This window comes from Lutjanus erythropterus, chromosome 16 (genome assembly GCF_056507025.1).
Source record: "Lutjanus erythropterus isolate fLutEry1 chromosome 16, fLutEry1.hap2, whole genome shotgun sequence".
In the NCBI taxonomy this organism is placed as follows: Eukaryota; Metazoa; Chordata; class Actinopteri; order Lutjaniformes; family Lutjanidae; genus Lutjanus; species Lutjanus erythropterus.
The window spans coordinates 12279538-12297295 of NC_139332.1; the positions used below are offsets into that span (position 1 = coordinate 12279538).

Consider the following 17758-nt stretch of genomic DNA (forward strand, 5'->3'; position numbering starts at 1 on the left):
TCTGTTTGTGTCTCCATAAACTCATGAAGCGGTGTTTTTCACTGAAAACAACGGCCTGCTGTGGCTAAAAATTTGGTTCATGATATCGGTGAGAGTGAATTAAAAGAGTAAAGTTGCAGTCACAAAACCAAAACAATGAGCTGAAAGAGGCTGAAATGTTCCTTAGAGCTGAGGCAAGCTGCAGAGTCGGGATATAATTCTCTGTTGGCTTCTCACTAAGAGTGACAACTTTCATTTGATCCGTTGTTAATGTAAAAATGTTCATTGGTGCACATTAGATTAGATTCAGACTTCAAAATCTGTGTTTTCCTGTTCATGAAGACTGAGCCTCCTCTACTGAACTTTTTTTTAAAACTCAGCTGAGCCTGTGATGGTCAAAAAACATTGAACATGGGCCTTGACACCTAATGTTGAGTTCACACTACAAAAATGTAGCCCTGATTTTCTACTCAATGACAAATTTTGGAAATCGCCAACAAAAGCCCCCAGATAAGAGCCAAATCAGCGTCTGCTCAATTGTTATGCATGAACTGTTCAAAGATGTGATCTATCTGTGAGCTCCCCACACCCTCACAAATGCCAGAAAGTTACCAGATTTAAATCTGGACAAGTTGGGGAGAAATACAACTAGCAACAGCCAATGAGAGCAGACACAGGTTGTGGGAGGAGAGTGGTAGGGAAGGAAAGCCCAGCTACAGAAAAAAATCAGCAAAAAGGTTATAAAGTAGTCGTAGTTATAAAACAGTTTGATTTAGTGTTTTCGTGACAAAGACAGATTTGTCAGGGATTCCTCCTGGTGACAGATTTTAAATGAGTGATCCTCGGTTTCTGATTGGTCATGTGGTGTGCAAAGATTCAAGATTCCAGATTACAAGACAGAAAGCTGTGTGGTGTGGACAGTACAGCGATCTGACAACTTTGAGTCATGCCATGGCATGAGGCATGAGTCGTCATTTTTGGTGTCTTGGTGATGTACGTGTCATCAGTCTGTATAGAAGCTTCAGGTGAATACCTAAAATTAAAAAAAGGTTAAGCAAAACATCTTGACCCACTCACCTTTTGCAGGTTCATGATTCTGATCCGTCACTCCGACACCAGTTCTGTTCAGCCCATTGGTGATGCTCTTCTTCTTCCGGCTCCCTTTTAACCAGTTGAAGGCCTGTCCCAGGGAGCTTCCTGGCTTCTTCTGCCCACGCTGAGCCCTCGCCTCTCGGGCTAAGATCTCAGTGATATCTCTGGGCACCAGGTCGCCTGTAGACCTCCTCCGGGACATCCTGGAGGTCCTGGGAGCTAAGGCCCCGGTCCCTCCACCTGGATCAACGTGCCTCCTGCTGAAGTCCCAGAGTCCGAAATCTCCCTGCTCTCCACAGTTTGATGAACCCCTCTGTCCCTCTTTGGCCTCGCTCAGTGTCTCTGTTTTTCCTGTCTGTCACCACCTGGGACAACAATGAGATCAGCAGGATGAGAGAGACAGAAAAATAGAGTGAAAATGAAAGCCAGAGGGAGGACAGAGTGACATGAGAAAGAAAGAACAAGATGAAGAAAAAGAGCAGATCCATTAAAATAGGGAGATTAGCTGGAATAAGTCAAACCCACATAGGATTATAGCAAACTAAAACGGAAAAAAAAGATGAAAATATAAGGATTAAAGAGGAAAATACACCAGCTTAACTGTTAACAATGTATCAAGAACATTCCCACATTGTCCTACTAAAGTTTTCCCTCAATTCCTCTGCCCCGACTCTCCCCCTTTTTTTCTATTTTCTCATTTTTGTGTATGTAGAGGAGAAGCCCCAGGGAGGAGAGCTGGACCTCTGCAGCGTCTGTGTGTGTGTGTGCGCGCGCGTGCGTGTGTGTGCATGCATGTGTGACATGTGGTTCACATCAGCAGAAAAGTGTGTATGCTTGAGTTAGAGAAGAGAAAGAAGCTGAATTCAATAAATCCAGCAGTGGAAAAAAATACTCAAATGCATACTTTTTACCTCATAAAGACACATTTAAAGAACACATGAACATGTGCACGTCACCTACATGCTGTCACGTAAGTAAGAACAATGCAGAACACAGTATTTGCTGTAAAATGGACAGACAGGACATAATAACAGTATACAACTTACTCAGCGAGCGTGCTGTCCTCTCCTCCGTTCCCCTCTTTTCTCTCAGCCTGAGAACAGCTTTGCAGAGCGTGTGTGTGTGTGTGTGTGTGTGTGTGTGTGTGTGTGTGTTTAGCAGAGTGAATGAAGCTCCATGCTCTCTGAGTCCCTCCCTCTGTATGAAAGCCAGTCTCTCCTCCCACCTCTCACAGTGTTGTTAGGAGTTAGCCACACCATTCCAGTGCTGGTTGACTTCTCCTCACGTTCCAGACAGATGGTATTCAGTATTTTAGTTTCAGCACAGGGTCCTTCTCTTGAGCTGTATGGGTCATTATCACTTTCTAGTCCTGCTGTTGGCTTTCCTTTCATCTCCTAGCCTCCTTTCCGGGGATCAGGTGCAGTCATCCCAGCATCCCACAGGAGGGGAACCCCTATGCGACGAAGCATTATGGCAGCTAGGAAAGAAAAATACACACCTTGGATCAGTGTATACATAGATAGATCCTAAAGTAACTCTTGTGTAGCTTTCCCAGATGGGGACAGGTGTTTTTTTTCTTCTGAAGTACAAAAAAAAAGGAAATCTGATGACAAAGTTCCCTGTGAAACTACTAAGCAGTCCAGTGTTGAAAAGGTGGTCTGGCAAAGGTGAAGAGGTTCAGCTGTTTTACTACAGACAAGAGGGAGTGGCTCTTTCTTGTCACTGTGCAGCCATGTGGAAACCCAATACCCCTTGTTAAACATGACACACACTTACACACAATTAGAGAGACAGGTAGGGGCGAGTCACAAGGTGCCAGTAACCTTTCAGTCATGTCCAGTTGTACTTCAACATGCAAGCTCCGCCGCTGACCTCTGACGTAAGGTTCAAATTGCTCTGTGGTGGAGACGACACAAGCTGACATCACTGTATGTGTGTGGGTGGGTGGGTAGGGGGAGACACTCTTGTCAGAAGTGGGAGGTGGAGTGTATGTGTGTGTGTGTCGTGGGACTGGCTCATCTGGTTTGAATGTGGAGAGAGTCCACTGGGGTAAAGAAGGGGAGGCAGGAGGACAGAAGGTGGAGGAGGTGCAGCAGCCTTGGGGGAACAGACTGAGACACACCTGTGACTACAGTCTACAATTTGTCAAGTAGCAACACGGGGCTTCATTCAACATGTGGTGAACCCTGTGCTAACAGATAGAAATGCACAAATATGTTATTGTTATTGTAAATGGAAATATATTTCTTCTGTCCGAAGTTGCTAATTGTTATTCGGAAAAGGACAGCTCCATGATCACCTTGGCAGAGTTAAAAAAAAACCAAAAAAACAAAGGCTGCACCTACCTTAATCAATCACTTATTTAATGCACTTATATGCTTGTATATCTTTACTTAAAACTTCTGTTTCTAATGGAAAATCTTTTGATTTATAAAACATAGTTTTTAATTTCTGATTTTTCAATATCTCCCATGTAAAGGAGAGGTGGTGATGGGCTTTAGACAATTCAAAAACCTAGCTAGTTTAGATAAAAAGGCACACCAAACGTAGTGCTAATCAATGTTGTACTAGAAAATAAAACATTTGCTTGATCTAACATGACTTCCAGTATAATCTGCACCCAATTCTGGTCTTCTATCCAAATATAGATACAGACAGATGATTTTGTTGGTTGAACAGATACAGACACAAATAATGACATCTCTGTGCAACACTAAATAATTGTTACATGTGTATTCAAGACTAGGACAGCACAGCACACACAATTTGACTGTTTAATATACCTACACAGACGTTTCAGACGTGTGTTCTGGCAATTTCACAATCAACAGGGAACAAAGTCGGCAGTATTAAACAGTCAAGAAAGCCATGACATTGCAAAGGATTAGTGGCCATTCCAAACTGAGAGTTAGAACAGAACAGAAAACTTTTTGAAATCATTTCAGCGTGCGTATCAGTGCTTTTTGAACATTTTCAGCACATTTTACAATACAGCAATAACACTGATAACTGTGATAATTCTGGTCACTATAATCATTCATCTCTAGTCAGAATCCCCACTGATTAACCATAACCAAACAGTAACCCCAAAAAACAACCAGCATCACTGAAATAAACTAGAGTTCCAAAAGAAATATCACTAACGAGGGAATCATCCCCAAACCACATAAAAGTATAATAATTCAACCTGTGTTTTAATTCTTTAAACCAAAACTCTGGGCTTTTATCTTTTCTCGGCTACACTAAAAACCTCACAAAGCACCTGGCTTAATAATGGCATCAATAATTATTTAGTGAGACAAGAATATTTTACACTCACATTGATTTTCCAGCTGGTGCAGAGATTTGCTTTTGAATCCTCTCTCAGGTCAAGCCACCATCTAATATTGATTACCGACAGGTTGAAAGTTACTCCCATACAGATTTTCATTTGCATCTACACTAAGTTGACATGAGGAAAAAAATACGTGCATATCTTTGTGATATGATACGTGATAATTATGACCTAACTCTTGCACTGTCAGTGCAGTCTGTTTCATCTTTTGTCAGAGAGCTTTGGGTCACTGTCTTCATTTAGCTCCTGAGATGAGGAAGCCAAATTACCTGTCTGTTGGGATTCCTGGGCTAATTCTGGCACACCACCTAAAGATATCTCTGTCAGTTTGGTATGCATATACTGAGACTTTAATGGCCTCCATGCCTCAAGTAGCTCATGCAGTGTACCCTCAGTGCTTTTCAGCAGCCTCATGCTATATCTCCTGAGCAAACATCCTAAGGATCATCTTCAGCCAAGAGTGGCTTCATACATATGGAGTAAATTTGCTTAATACACTCAATATTGTGTCGGATCAAGATCACGCTCCAGATTCACTTTGTTTGTCTTAAAAGTGGTTAAAAATTAATTAGCTTTTCCTCCAGTTATCTGACCTGTCGCACATTTTTGAGTGAGTGTTGATTTCTCTGTGTGTGTGACGTATTTTCTTGTGCGCATATGGTGGGGAATCCATACTGAGTGCGTGTCCTGGTGTGTGGGGAGGGGTTGAAATGAGTCATAGTTTAGTTCACTCATGCCTAACAGACTGAAATGTTTTAACGTCTCCATGGTGATACAATAGAAAACAGCCACCCTCTGTATGTTTGCAAGGGGGGTGTACAGTCTCTGTGAAAGTGTGTGTGTGTGTGTGTGTGTGTGTGTGTGTGTGTGTGTGTGTGTGTGTGTGTGTGTGTGTGTGTGTGTGTGTGTGCGCAGTAAGAAGTACAAAATCATTACCCACCGGAACACTATGAGCCTACTGGGGAATGTATCACCAGTCCTCCCTTACTCTGTTTTCCTCTGCATCTCTCTTTCTCCATCTCTACTTTTCTAACTCAACTATTTAAGTTTCATTTGCTGGTCATGTTCGCATACACACCCCGTATCCTTTTCCAAATCTTTCTCCTGCTAGAGAAAAGATTATATGTTACTTCCTTTGTTTGCAAGGCAGATGGGCATGGAAACAACCTAAGATAATTGTACTATAAGATAAATATGAGGCAATGGGACTACTGAGCAAGTTTTTCCCATGTACAGTAGTTGCAACAAACTTAATTCTATATCATTAGTGGAGGAATACAGACATGCAGGAATTATGTTTATTCATAGACACATGATTATAGAGATATACAGGACCTTGTTATGTATACATAATAAATATTGTAGAAAAATAAATTTGGAGTATGGTGAATACTGTGTCCATAAAAACTTCAAACAGTCTGAAGACAAGTCCAAAACATTAAAGCAAGCATAAGGAGTCTACCCACATAGGAAGGGACGTTCTGGGGACCTTACATAACGCTCTCAAAAGGTTCTCTAAAGGTGTTGAATCCCCCAAAACTTGGGGACGCCCATTAAACTTTGTCTTATGGTTATGAAGGTTCTCAGAACATTCATTTTTGTATGGTGCCTCACAAGAACGTTATAATTAGGTATAAGCTGATTTAAATTTTACATCCCAACAATGGCATTTATACAAAGATAGTAAATTTTCTGGACAAGCAATCAAGGGTAGGTTTATAAATAAAATAAGATTCTAATGCCTTCTGTTAGTTAATCCAGTGAGTCTCTATAGAGTCTACAGCCATGCTAGTGACTCTAAGAAAACACAGAAATGCTTAAATCTGACTAAAATTGGTCATATTCACCATATCAGTTTAGCATTTAGCATGCTAAAATTTGAAAATTTTCTAACACCACAAAGTACAGTTAAAGGTGACAGACATGTCATAGCTTTTTCAGGTATAGGGTCAGGAACCAGAGTGTGAACATCTGTACCAAATTTCAATGCGATCCATCGAGTCAACAAAAACAATTCACTAAAAATAGAAAAAGCCAACCTCATGATGCTGGAGGAAAAGGTCAAATACAACTTGAAATAAAAGGATCTAAACCTCAGTATAAACAGTCTTGATTTCTATTGTTTTGCTCTATTGTTTCATTGTTTTGCTGTTGTTGTCACATCATCATATTGCCCAACCCTAACTTGTAGTCAAATTATAGCCCGAAAGCTAAAAAAGCAAAAATGGATTCATGAATTGTAATGTAGTATCAGCATTGAAAGCTAATTGGTGTCCTTTTAACTACTGTACAGTGTTGAGAAATGTTTTAATGTAATATTATAATATCTGCACCAATATAATACAGTAGAGTTTAAGAGTTTAAGAATACAGCTGATGGATAAAATATCTTCAGATCAAGCAATGGAGAAATTGTGGGTAAACACCTTGCTCAAGGACAGTTGCAACAACTGCAACACAAACGCTCTGTCACTGAGCTGTGTATGTGTGTGTGTGTGTGTGTGTGTGTGTGTGTGTGTGTGTGCTAGATGTGACTGAAAGGAGGCTGCAGGCAGGAAATCCATACTGCCGGTTGGGATAAGCCCAGTCCTCTCGGACCAGCATTATCATTCCCGACCTGCTTTTGTCCTGCAACAGACACATTCTTTCTGCACCGACTGCTTCTCTCTGTTCATTTCTCAAACAAAAGCATACAGCACTGAAAACTGCATCAAAAAACACCAAAAGACATCTCAGCTGCACTAATCGGTTGTTTTGTTCCATCCACTCTGTAACATGTGTATGTTTAAACCCTAGAAATGCATTTCTTGAAACCAATGAGTAATCGAAAGGCCTGAAAAACTCTATTTATAACATCAACCAGAGCTGAGTGGATGGGAGGGGTGGAAAAGGAGGTGGGGAGAAAGAGAAATCAGGACAGAGAGAGAATCGAGGCATGTAATAATAGTTTTACAGAGAAGAAGGAGAGGTTCCAGGTTGATACGCAGCTGTGAAACACACAGAGGGGATTCCTCTGTGCAACAGAGACAACTTTGTCCCCCCATCCCACGACTAGAATAGATTTTAGAGTCTCTGTAGGCATCGAGTTCTGGTCGAAAAAGGGGTATGGGAGGAGGCATGAACATAAATATGAACCAAGCAAACCAGAGTGAAAAGGTGCAAAGAAAAAGAAAATGGAGGATAAACAATTGTCTGACCCCACTGCACTCTTTGTCCAGGCATGTTGTTGCTTGGACAAGGGAACATTCCTCTGATCTGCCTTTAATGGAGGCACACAAAAAAGAGCAGCTTATAAGGTGGTGAGAACAGAAGGGAGGTGTCCGTTTCATTGCCTTCATGAGAAAAGGGAGAAAATGGGGGGAATGTTGTTGAGTCATGTCTCTGGTGAGAGGTTTAAGGGAGATGAGGTGGACAGGAAAAGAGAAAACATGGGTTGAACCTGCTGAAAATGAAGCTGTAAGAGTTGGCTGTTGTCCATTTTATGGCGCCTTTGGGGATAAATTTTGTCCAAGAGCCAGACGACAGAGACAATAAGGCTAAAGGAAGGTCATTTTCTCACTAGCTGTTAGTTCTACCCTAAAACAACGAAAGGTTCTTGAAACAGTGAAGTTTGTGACTCTTAAACACTAAACTGTCATTCCGAAGGACAGGAGTGTTATTCAATTCCTGGAAGTAAATAACAACATACCTATAATGCATGAATAATGGAGAACACATTGCCATAACTGCTGTTTTGAAACGGCCTCAAAATACACACTGAATAAAAACTGTGATGTAATGGAGAAACTGAGTTGTAATGTTGACGCTTGATCACCGTGTCTATCTGTCTGATACCATCTAGAGAAGAGTAGGTGGGCGGGATCTCCATGTGTATGTAACCCTGCCCTAGATCAGCTTTGTGACCCTTAAGCCATCCATCAAATTTTATTAGCCAATAAGTGTTTGCTTCTGCCATGACAAGTTGAAGCTGGCCTGTTGATGGTTCTTGTTTTAAGTTGCCACAAGCCTTTCTGAACATACACACACAGAAATAAATTAAATAAAGGGAACAATAAACGGTCCATGACCGGCTACACTTTCTGTTTTCATTACAAGATGAAATAATGAAACATAGTTAGAGCAAATACACAAAGCCCTGTGTGTCTGATGTTCAGAGTGAAACTGTCTGCACAGTGGACTGTAAAGCATTTCTCAGAATCAGGGAGTGCTCAGAGCCAAAACACACTGCTGCGTACAAAGCCATCTGGCCGGCAATTCATACACACACACACACATACACACACACACACACACACACACACACACAGACTTATACACACAATTTACTCAAAGACTCAAAACCCTGCAGAAATATTTGGGCCTAACTGCAAGATACTTTAGATTAAGAATAGCCTTGTGTTTTGCTTTTTTCTTCAACTATAGGCTGCATTTATTTTATTTTTAGCTATTCTGTCCCTTTAACTTTTTGTTGTTAGCATGTTTTGCTAGTTCAATGCCCTGTTTAATGTTGAGGCGAGTTAGGGTTGGTTATTCCATATGAGAATTGGTTACTTGGTGTAAAACAAGTCCAAAAAAGTTTGCTTCCATGGTATGCAGCCCACTGAATATACACAGCAGTCTTTCTCTTGATGACCCTGCCTGCAAGTTCTCACTCAGCCCATAGACTTTACATTGTGATGACATCTCATATTTTTAAACTGCTTTTAGAAGAGCTCTAGAAACGTTTTACAAATGTAAAACCTCCACAGATTAAAAATTCATAATAGAAAGAGTCAGAATTGATACATTTATTACATGTAGGGAAACAGAATATGTCTGATACGTCAGAGAGTAAGGAAGATGGTCAGTGAACGTGACTAAACAGAACATGAATAAAGCCTTAATAAATTACCTCGCCCACGAACATGAGTTCTGCCTGAGTCATGTCAAATATATTTTCAGTTCAGTTTCATCAGTTATAGTGGTTGTTTAAAAAAGAAAAGAAAATCTCATGAACCCATGCCTCTTCAAAAAGTCATCAAAGTATGTCTTTTGCTATTGTTTTAATATGGAAGGGTACTGTGTGTTTATATATATATATCTTTCTCATTTTTATTCCTCATTACATTACAAAACACTAGTTATATACTCTGCACATAACGTTAGTCCACAAAACACTGTTCTCTACAGCAAAAATAACATTTGTACATACAACATGTGGTTGCATTAAGTTCAATAAACATACTTTTACGCAACATGGAGAATAAAAACATTGAACATGTTATGCTAAGAGTGAACTGCTTCTTTAAAAACATGACATGAAATATTTTTGCAGCAGGAATTCCTGAGAGGGTGTGGTTGCTGGGTTGTTTGCGACTGGACAAAAACAGACCACAAGTTTCCATCCATCCATCCAACCAACTCTCTCTCTTTCTTTCTTTGTCTCGCCCTCCCTCCGTTTGCTGATGAACTATCTGCCTGTTTTCACTCTCTCCAGGGGGGCTTTTAAACGAAGCACTGACGTCACAGCCAGGAAACCTGAGGTGACCTCTGTCGAATCTTTATTACAATAACAGGATTGGCACTCGCACAACATCTAATTAAGAGAGCTGAACACTTAGTGGTGATTCTCTCTAGAGAAACCATTTCTAAAAAAACAGCATATTTGTGCAGTCTGGGTCTAGAGCTTTTGGGAGAGAGGAAGCAAGTATTTGTTAACTTTTGAAAAGTCATAAAACTTATTTTATTGTAGGTAGTCATCTTAATATTTACTGTAGTACCTCAAGCTAACATTTACTACACCATTAAGTCTTAAAACAGCTAATTGCAGCTTATTTAAAGCATGCAAACACACTCATGCACATGGACATGTCCAAACATACTGTACACACACACAAGCCTTATCTAAGCTACGCTTTATCTTAAGCTTTATATGTTTGGGTTTAGAGCAAGCTTCGGGAGGACAGAGCGTCCTCAAGGAGCCTTTCTGATACATGGTTGTGCTAAAGTGGCACCAGTAAGAGCTGGGTGAGCCTCTACTGGAGAGGGATGAGTAAGATTGGAGGAATGCTACAATTTATACAGACTAGTGTGGTGGATAATATGTTGGTGTACTCTTTCTCTGGCTAGATCCAAGTGAGATCTGTGTGTACTAATGCTGAAACAAGACTATGGGTCTACAGCCATGCTGGCAGCTTAACACATCACAAGTTTTGCATGTTAACATTTGCTAGAGTAATTAGTATTAAACAATGTAAAGTTGAGATGAGGCTGATGAGAATGTCAGTTTTGCAAGTATTGAACAAAATATGGCTCTTCATAAGTGACGAGTGAAAACGTGGCAGCAGTATTACAGGATAACTCAGGGGATCACCCAAGTCATTAGAATTTGTCCTCAGGGAACCATGGATATTTGTATTTCCAAATTTCATGGTAATCCATCAAACAGTCAGAAGTCAGTCAGAATTTTCTCAACATCAAAAAATGGGAACCATAAAAGTTTGTGCAAAATTTCATCTTATTCCACCTAATCGTTGTTGACAAACTTTAATCTGGACAAAAGTGGTGGACCAACTGACGATCACTTAATGGACCAACAGCTAGACTAACATTGCCACTTCAAGAATTGTGCCACTAGTATGTCTAAAAATTACAAAAACATTTATTAAAACAAGTGAACAGTACATCGGATTGTTTCAACACACACTCTGGGTGAGAAAAATGGTTACAACACTCAGTCAGTCATCAATCAGATGACTTATCTGATCTTGTTGAAAGGAATACTATAGGCCTACAGCAAATACAAGCAATACAAAAAAGCTTGCACACACAAACAACCTGTTCAACACATAAAGACCAACACATGATGTAAATAAGTCTCTATTTAAATCTAAAATCCCTAAACTTTGGTTAAAGATTTACACAGTCTAGGACTGAAAATCTCCGGCTGGTTTCATTGTTGACGTTGTTCTCTCTGTAGATGAAGTCTGTCACCCATGAGTGAAGCCACACTGTGATCCTCAGTGACTGAGCATATGATCTCATCTCTCCATATCAGCTGTTTTCATCTGCGGTGCCCCTTCATGGGAACTGGTTGTGACTGAGCAACAGTATAAAGGTGATACGCTGAACAATGAACGTTTGTCAGAAAAGGTTGATGCAATAGTAAAAAGCCCGGGCACCGTCCCAACATTTTAAAATGAGGGCTATTTTCAAAACATTCAAAATGTGTGGTAAACATCCCTACAAAGAATATATTTTGATTTTATAGACGGGTCTGAAAAGAGTTTTGGGGGCAATAAAACAGCTAACCCAAGCACTGCGGGAACACGCCATAGCCACTCTGTGTCTTTCTAAGGGTAAGCATGTCTGTCATCTTTAAATAGAGGACACATGCTTAATCCAGAACAGTGGAAAAAGCACACTGAAGATGGGCCACGAAGCCCCCTACTTCATTATATTAAGTGATCCCTTAAGACCATGAAAAGCCAACTGGTACAAACACTGCGTGGCTGATGACAGTGAGAGGATGGCGGCTGACAATTATGTAGCAGATGCACTCTCTTTAAAATAAACACTCGATAAGGTCACTGTCATTAAAACACACTTAACGACAGAGAGGCAACACTGCAAGATGTACGACATGACAAATGGACAGAGGCGGCAAAAGTACAAACATTCTGTAATTACGTAGAGGTACAGATACTTCTGTAAATAAATTCTGAAAAAGACTAGTAAAAGTAGAAGTACTGATATAACTTCTTTATGCAAGCAAAAGTAAAAAAGTACAGGCACCTAAATGTACTCAAAATATAAAAGTGAAAAGGTTCCCTCTCAAGGACATTTCACTGGCTGTTGCTGTGCAAAGCTAACTGAACCCCACCTCATGGATACACCAAAGATTCGTCTTTTTCATGTGCTATCGTTCCATCCATTGAAGTTGAAATGAGTCTTAACGTTAGGAAAGCCGTGCACAACAGTGCAAAATAAAGATAATCAATGATTTCCCTTAAATGTATTAAATTTGCAAGACTTCAGTTGATGTGGAAGTCTCAGCAATATAGAGTCAGCACTAGTATTAGACTATATAACAGCAGTGTCAAATCTGTCCTTTTATGTGGTTCAGAATGCTGGCAAGTGGTAAAAAGAGACATGGACGAGATCAATGCATTCCCACAATGTCTGCCTGAGGAAAATCTGCCGCATCCTCAGGTCCAACAAAGTGTCGATTGAGGAGTTGTACCACAGAGCTGGTTGCAACAGTGTGATCCATGACATAAAACGTCCGCGGCTCAGACGGCTAGGCCACACACATGGAATAGGCCAGGACAGGATAACAAAGGTGGCAGATGATGGACACCACCTGGAAAACAAAAGCCTGGATGGCCAAAGAACACCTGGTGCAGAACACTTGAAGGCGAGCTAATTTTCTTCTTTTCTTCTTATTTTCCAACTGGGAAGAATAGGATTAAGTACGCAAGTAAGTAAAGCATTAAAACAAAAGTAATGAGCCCGTTTTTAAAATGTAAGGAAAACTCTACTTAAGCACTTTAACAAAGGGTATGTACTTCCCATTATTACTTCCCATTTTATCTCTTATCTCAGCAGCAGAAGACTGATTATACTGAGGCAGCAGCAGTGTGTAGTATTTGTGATTGAAAATGGCATCCATGATCTTCTAACTTTGGAATTCCATATGCAAATCAAATGCATTCATAAGAAACAATGAACGTTGGATGCAAATATGTGACAATTTTTCCCCTCAGAATTACTCAACTAAAACTATGACCACTGGATTGTGTTCAAAATTAATTCTTTTCTAAATAAACACTTGTGAAACCAGTGTTATTAAGGTGGTACTATTTTTATTGCTACTATTCAGGAGCAAAATCATACAAGGCAAAATCCTAAATCCCTGAGGAAACGTGGTGAAACGCATGTGTACAACCAGAATGGAACCACCCATAAGGGATGCTCTGAGATGAAAACTTTCCCCAAAAAATTCTTGGAAAATGTTTTTAGAGCAAACAATGGACCATATGTCTATACAGTTTGTTTGGAATGGAATGTGTATCATGAAGAAGCACTTAATGTGTCCACGAGTGAACACAGGTGTCAAAAAATAAACCATCGCCAGGAAACAGACCAATCCCAGAACAGATTTTAATGAGTAATACACAGCAAACTGCTCTGTATAGGTGGTCCTTCACCCACTTTCCAGCCAAAAAATACTGTATGGCCAGCCTTAAATGTCACTAAAGATTTTAAATTTGATATGAACTTCTGAAATCCTGTATGTTTCATATCGTATACCGCATGAAACTAGTGATACAGGACAATTAAAAAAAGAAACATTAATTTCAGCTTTCTCTGGATAGTGATGCCTTACTGCTGTTCATGAGACAAGATGAAGGGATGGAAAAAAGACACAGGAGGAAGAGGAGGACACACTGACAGGATGTTCTGGTGAGTTTGGACATTACTGCAGATTGGAGCAGACAGGAACAGAACCGTCCAAGTGAGCGTCCAGCATATGGCCAATCTCAGCGGGACATTCAGTCCTTAACCACAACGCCCCCTTAAATATTTGGTTTCCCCCCCCGTCCCGCTCTACACCCACGCACACACACTGATGATCTCTCCATCCTCTACGAAGGAAATGACAGAAAAGAGACAGAGAAGAGAAGATGTTGATTTGTGTGGCAGACAAGTAAAGGAGAGTATCAAAGTCTGTCTAGATCCCAGTGGCTGTTTGGGTGTGCATCAGCACAACAGTGTTGAAACTGATGATCCCAGGACACTTCATGTAAATTACTGTCTCTCGCCCAAAGCCCAGACTTGCCAAAACACAGAGTCACAGTGGTCAACAAGGATGAATTAGATAAACATTACATCTTTCCTTGAGCACAAGGGACATAATCTTGGATAATGGAAACACTGAATCAGAATGTCGGAGGAATGAATGTTTTATAGGGTGTTAACTGCAGATAAAAGTATATTTAGCGGAAAGGGTCATGTAAATACTCTGAGAAGAGATGTGCAGTAAATTGATCTTTCTTCATTTTATAGTACACAGGCTAAACAGGCACCAGTCATTCTACTTATATGTGTGTATCCACTTGCAAAGAGCCTTCAATGACTAATCTGGGAAAATAACAAGTTAGACAAACACAGAGAAGAGAGGGTGAAAAGTTATCCACAGCATTACAGTAAACTTGTGTAATGTCTGCCATCTAATCTTGTTAGGCACTACATAATACTAGTAGTATAATATTGGTGCTTTTATCCTGTATTTATAATTTAATAATGATTATTAAATTAATTGCTGTATTCATAGATAAGCCTACAAAAAGACTGCGTTGAGAAGTTGAAACGACTAAACTGGTTGTTCCGAGTTAGACACTCAACATTTTCTTTTCCATTATACTTTGTATGAGGAGTTAAAATTGAACTGTGAGGCCATCTAGTGGTGCCTGAATGTTATGTATGTGTTCCTACATATGGGACTGAGAAATATTAAAAAATACTGTGTAATGAAAGGTATGAAATACGAAAAGTTAGGTGTCAGGCAAAACACACACACTCATATGTATATATATATAAATATATATACATATATATATCAAATGAATGATAAACTGTAATTACCTAAAATAAAGTCAATACAATTTTGTCTTGGGAGTGGAAAAAATAGGAAAGAGGAACAAATGTGCACATATCCAGGCAAAAATATACACAAAAAAGGAATAAAGAAAATAACACAAAACAGCAAATTATACAAACAATAAATATAAACACCACAAGACCATAAATATATATATTTTAAAAATGGTCAACTTCGAATGTTCCTTTTTCTTATTATGTACATTTGGTTACCCTGTTGTGGTGTTCCTGTTCATTGTCCCTTTTTTTTTTTTGTTCAACAGGTGATCATAATTTTGGTTGATTGCCACCTCTGATCAAAAACACTGTGTGTGTGTCTGCTGCCACATTTGCCTTCCTTTCAGAGCAAAGTATTGCCTTTTAACAGAGAATAAAAGTGGTCCATTATGATCTTAACAGTGTGTGGCCTATGTTCTTTTTTCCTTCAGTAAAAATAAAAACATGTAGTCTTTTAAGCTCAACTCACACCAAAATCAGGTTTTCTTTCTCAACATTTCACCATCTCCATCATCTCGTCCTCTATCCCTGGAAACTTCTCCCTTTGTTCTGCCACATCTTGTCATGTGTTTTACAACGCCGTCTCGTTCTCTCTGCCCTCTCCTCAGACTACAGAAGACACCTGTGATCCACTGTCAGGGTCAAACGTTTATGCGAAAACCAATCCTCCCGTGGGAAATGGGCAGAAAAGTGCAGGGAGCTATTTAAAGACTTCTCGATAATGAGGAGGCACGGGTGGAATCCTGGTGCCATGATCTCTTTCATCATAAACACACACACACACATACACACACACACACACACACACACACACACACACACACACACACACACACACACACACACACACACACACACACACACACACACACACACCCACCCCTCTCAACAACAGCCATAATATATGTATCCAGCTGCAACTCCACTAGTCACTCTGGAATTACAGAAGTACAAACTAAAAAGTATCTGTGCTACAGTGATGCAAAAAGTGATGATGCTACCAAGGCTGAATTATAAATTATTTATGAATCATCATGAATCATTCAACCAGTGAATTATTTTATTGTACTTTCTAATGAAGTTTCACCTTTTAATCTGAAATTACAGTGATATCTTGACATAAAACAGCTTACTCCTTGTATATCAAGAAAACAGTTTCAGAAAGGTTGTTGTGAAGTGTTCCAATAAATACAAAATAAAACAAACTGGTTATAAAACTACATATTGAGACCAGGTATTCGGTACAGTTCTTAGAGGTCTATTTTGGCAAATCCTTCTCTCTCAGGTTGAAACAGTCTGCTGTGGCTCCTTATTCTCCAAGCCCAATGTTTATTAATAAACCTAAACAGATTTGAGGTAGTCATGGTCACACATAGCAGCACACTGACAGAGAGGGGCTGGGTCAACTGTCTTTACCCCCCTCCTCCTCTCTCAGTTTATCTGCACACACTGCTCCCGCTCACTCTTTGCCGCTCATGTTGCTTTGTCGTTTGAACCACAGCTCATTTCTAATGGATTGGTCCTGAGGATACCACATAAGGGCAGACGAAAGAAGCATATACAAAGTAAGTACTATTATATTTCATGTTTACATTTAAGAGTTTGTGTAATTGCTGCTTATCAAATTTGCACGAGAACCTAACAAAACAAAACACTAACCAAGCCACTCTCGAGAGTCTTTCAGAACTTTCAAACAACCAACTCTGTGAACCAATCTAGCATTTAATAAATTAAACATGTATGTTGTCAAACCTAAAAGAATATTTGTTTTCTCAGTTTAATACAAGAAGAAAAGTAAATGTTCAGAATATCGGTCAGTGCTGTCATTGGCTGGTGGGGGTCTAAAGGAATGTGACTTGTGCCCACGCCTGGCCTGCAGCGAGACAGCTGGTGACTGTCATGTCTTCTCCAGGGCCTTGGTCAGCCACGCATAGCAGAACACTGTCCAGACCTCGGGCACTGGGGTCACACATAAGGGACTATAGATGTTCTGTATCTGACCTAGTTTAATACAAGCGCTATGGCTACAACTTGAATTTTGGTCAAGGAAGTTTTGGCAAGTAAACAGCAGCTATCAAATGAATGTCACGCTGTCTTCAACGCCCTCTCTGCATTACTAATGTCTGCCAATGACAGTATTGGGTCAATTTGATCAATTTACTCTCTGGGAGTCTCTGGCCAGTCTTGGCAAACACCTCAAAGGGTGAAATTACAGCTACATTATTCACCAGGGAAGTGCAAATGCCCATCCATCGGCACCATGACATGTTATGATAATCTGTTCTCTAATGTCATCTTTGTAATGCCACTTGCTGGAGCTTCAGACAAACGCCATTTGTATATGTTTACATTAGTTCTATTGCGATGTTCAGAGGAATGCATGAGTAGACTTGTTTGAGGTGTGTGTCTGCTCATTGCCAAGCAGTCAGTTGGTCCCTGGGTCATCCAGTCTAGCGAGACAGCTGCTAGAAGCATACCCTCCACTAAACTGCCCCCTTGCCCAGCTCAACATGCCTGCATGTGCTAATGACATCAGCAGAGCTTACAAAGACATCTGGCCAAAATAGTAACCCAACTCCCCTGTTGATATGTCATCAGTGCAGGCCTGGCCTAGTATTTGTGACTTGCAACATGACTGTCAACTACAGTTATCATACTTAATATGCATCATCTAAAGTGTCTAACATATGAATCTGTTTTTGTCAAGGGATGAGAC

The 17758-nt window shown here is 40.1% G+C and overlaps 1 protein-coding gene across 3 annotated transcripts in view; it reads right to left on the reverse strand.

Moving 5' to 3' along the window:
- The window catches only part of nhsl3 (NHS like 3), a 48144-nt gene extending 43562 nt beyond the window's left edge, over positions 1-4582 (reverse strand). For 2 of the 3 annotated variants that reach the window (XM_084738314.1, XM_084738311.1), the window contains exons 1-3: positions 4391-4582; positions 2118-2548; positions 1057-1436 (exon numbers count right to left, since the gene is read on the reverse strand). In XM_084738314.1, the coding sequence (XP_084594440.1) occupies positions 1057-1273 (217 nt within the window). In that variant the 5' untranslated portion in view covers positions 1274-1436; positions 2118-2548; positions 4391-4582. Of the gene's footprint in view, positions 1-1056; positions 1437-2117; positions 2593-4390 lie in introns of those variants that run through there. The other variant, XM_084738312.1, reaches the window with a different exon arrangement.
- Positions 4583-17758: the final 13176 nt, after the last annotated feature.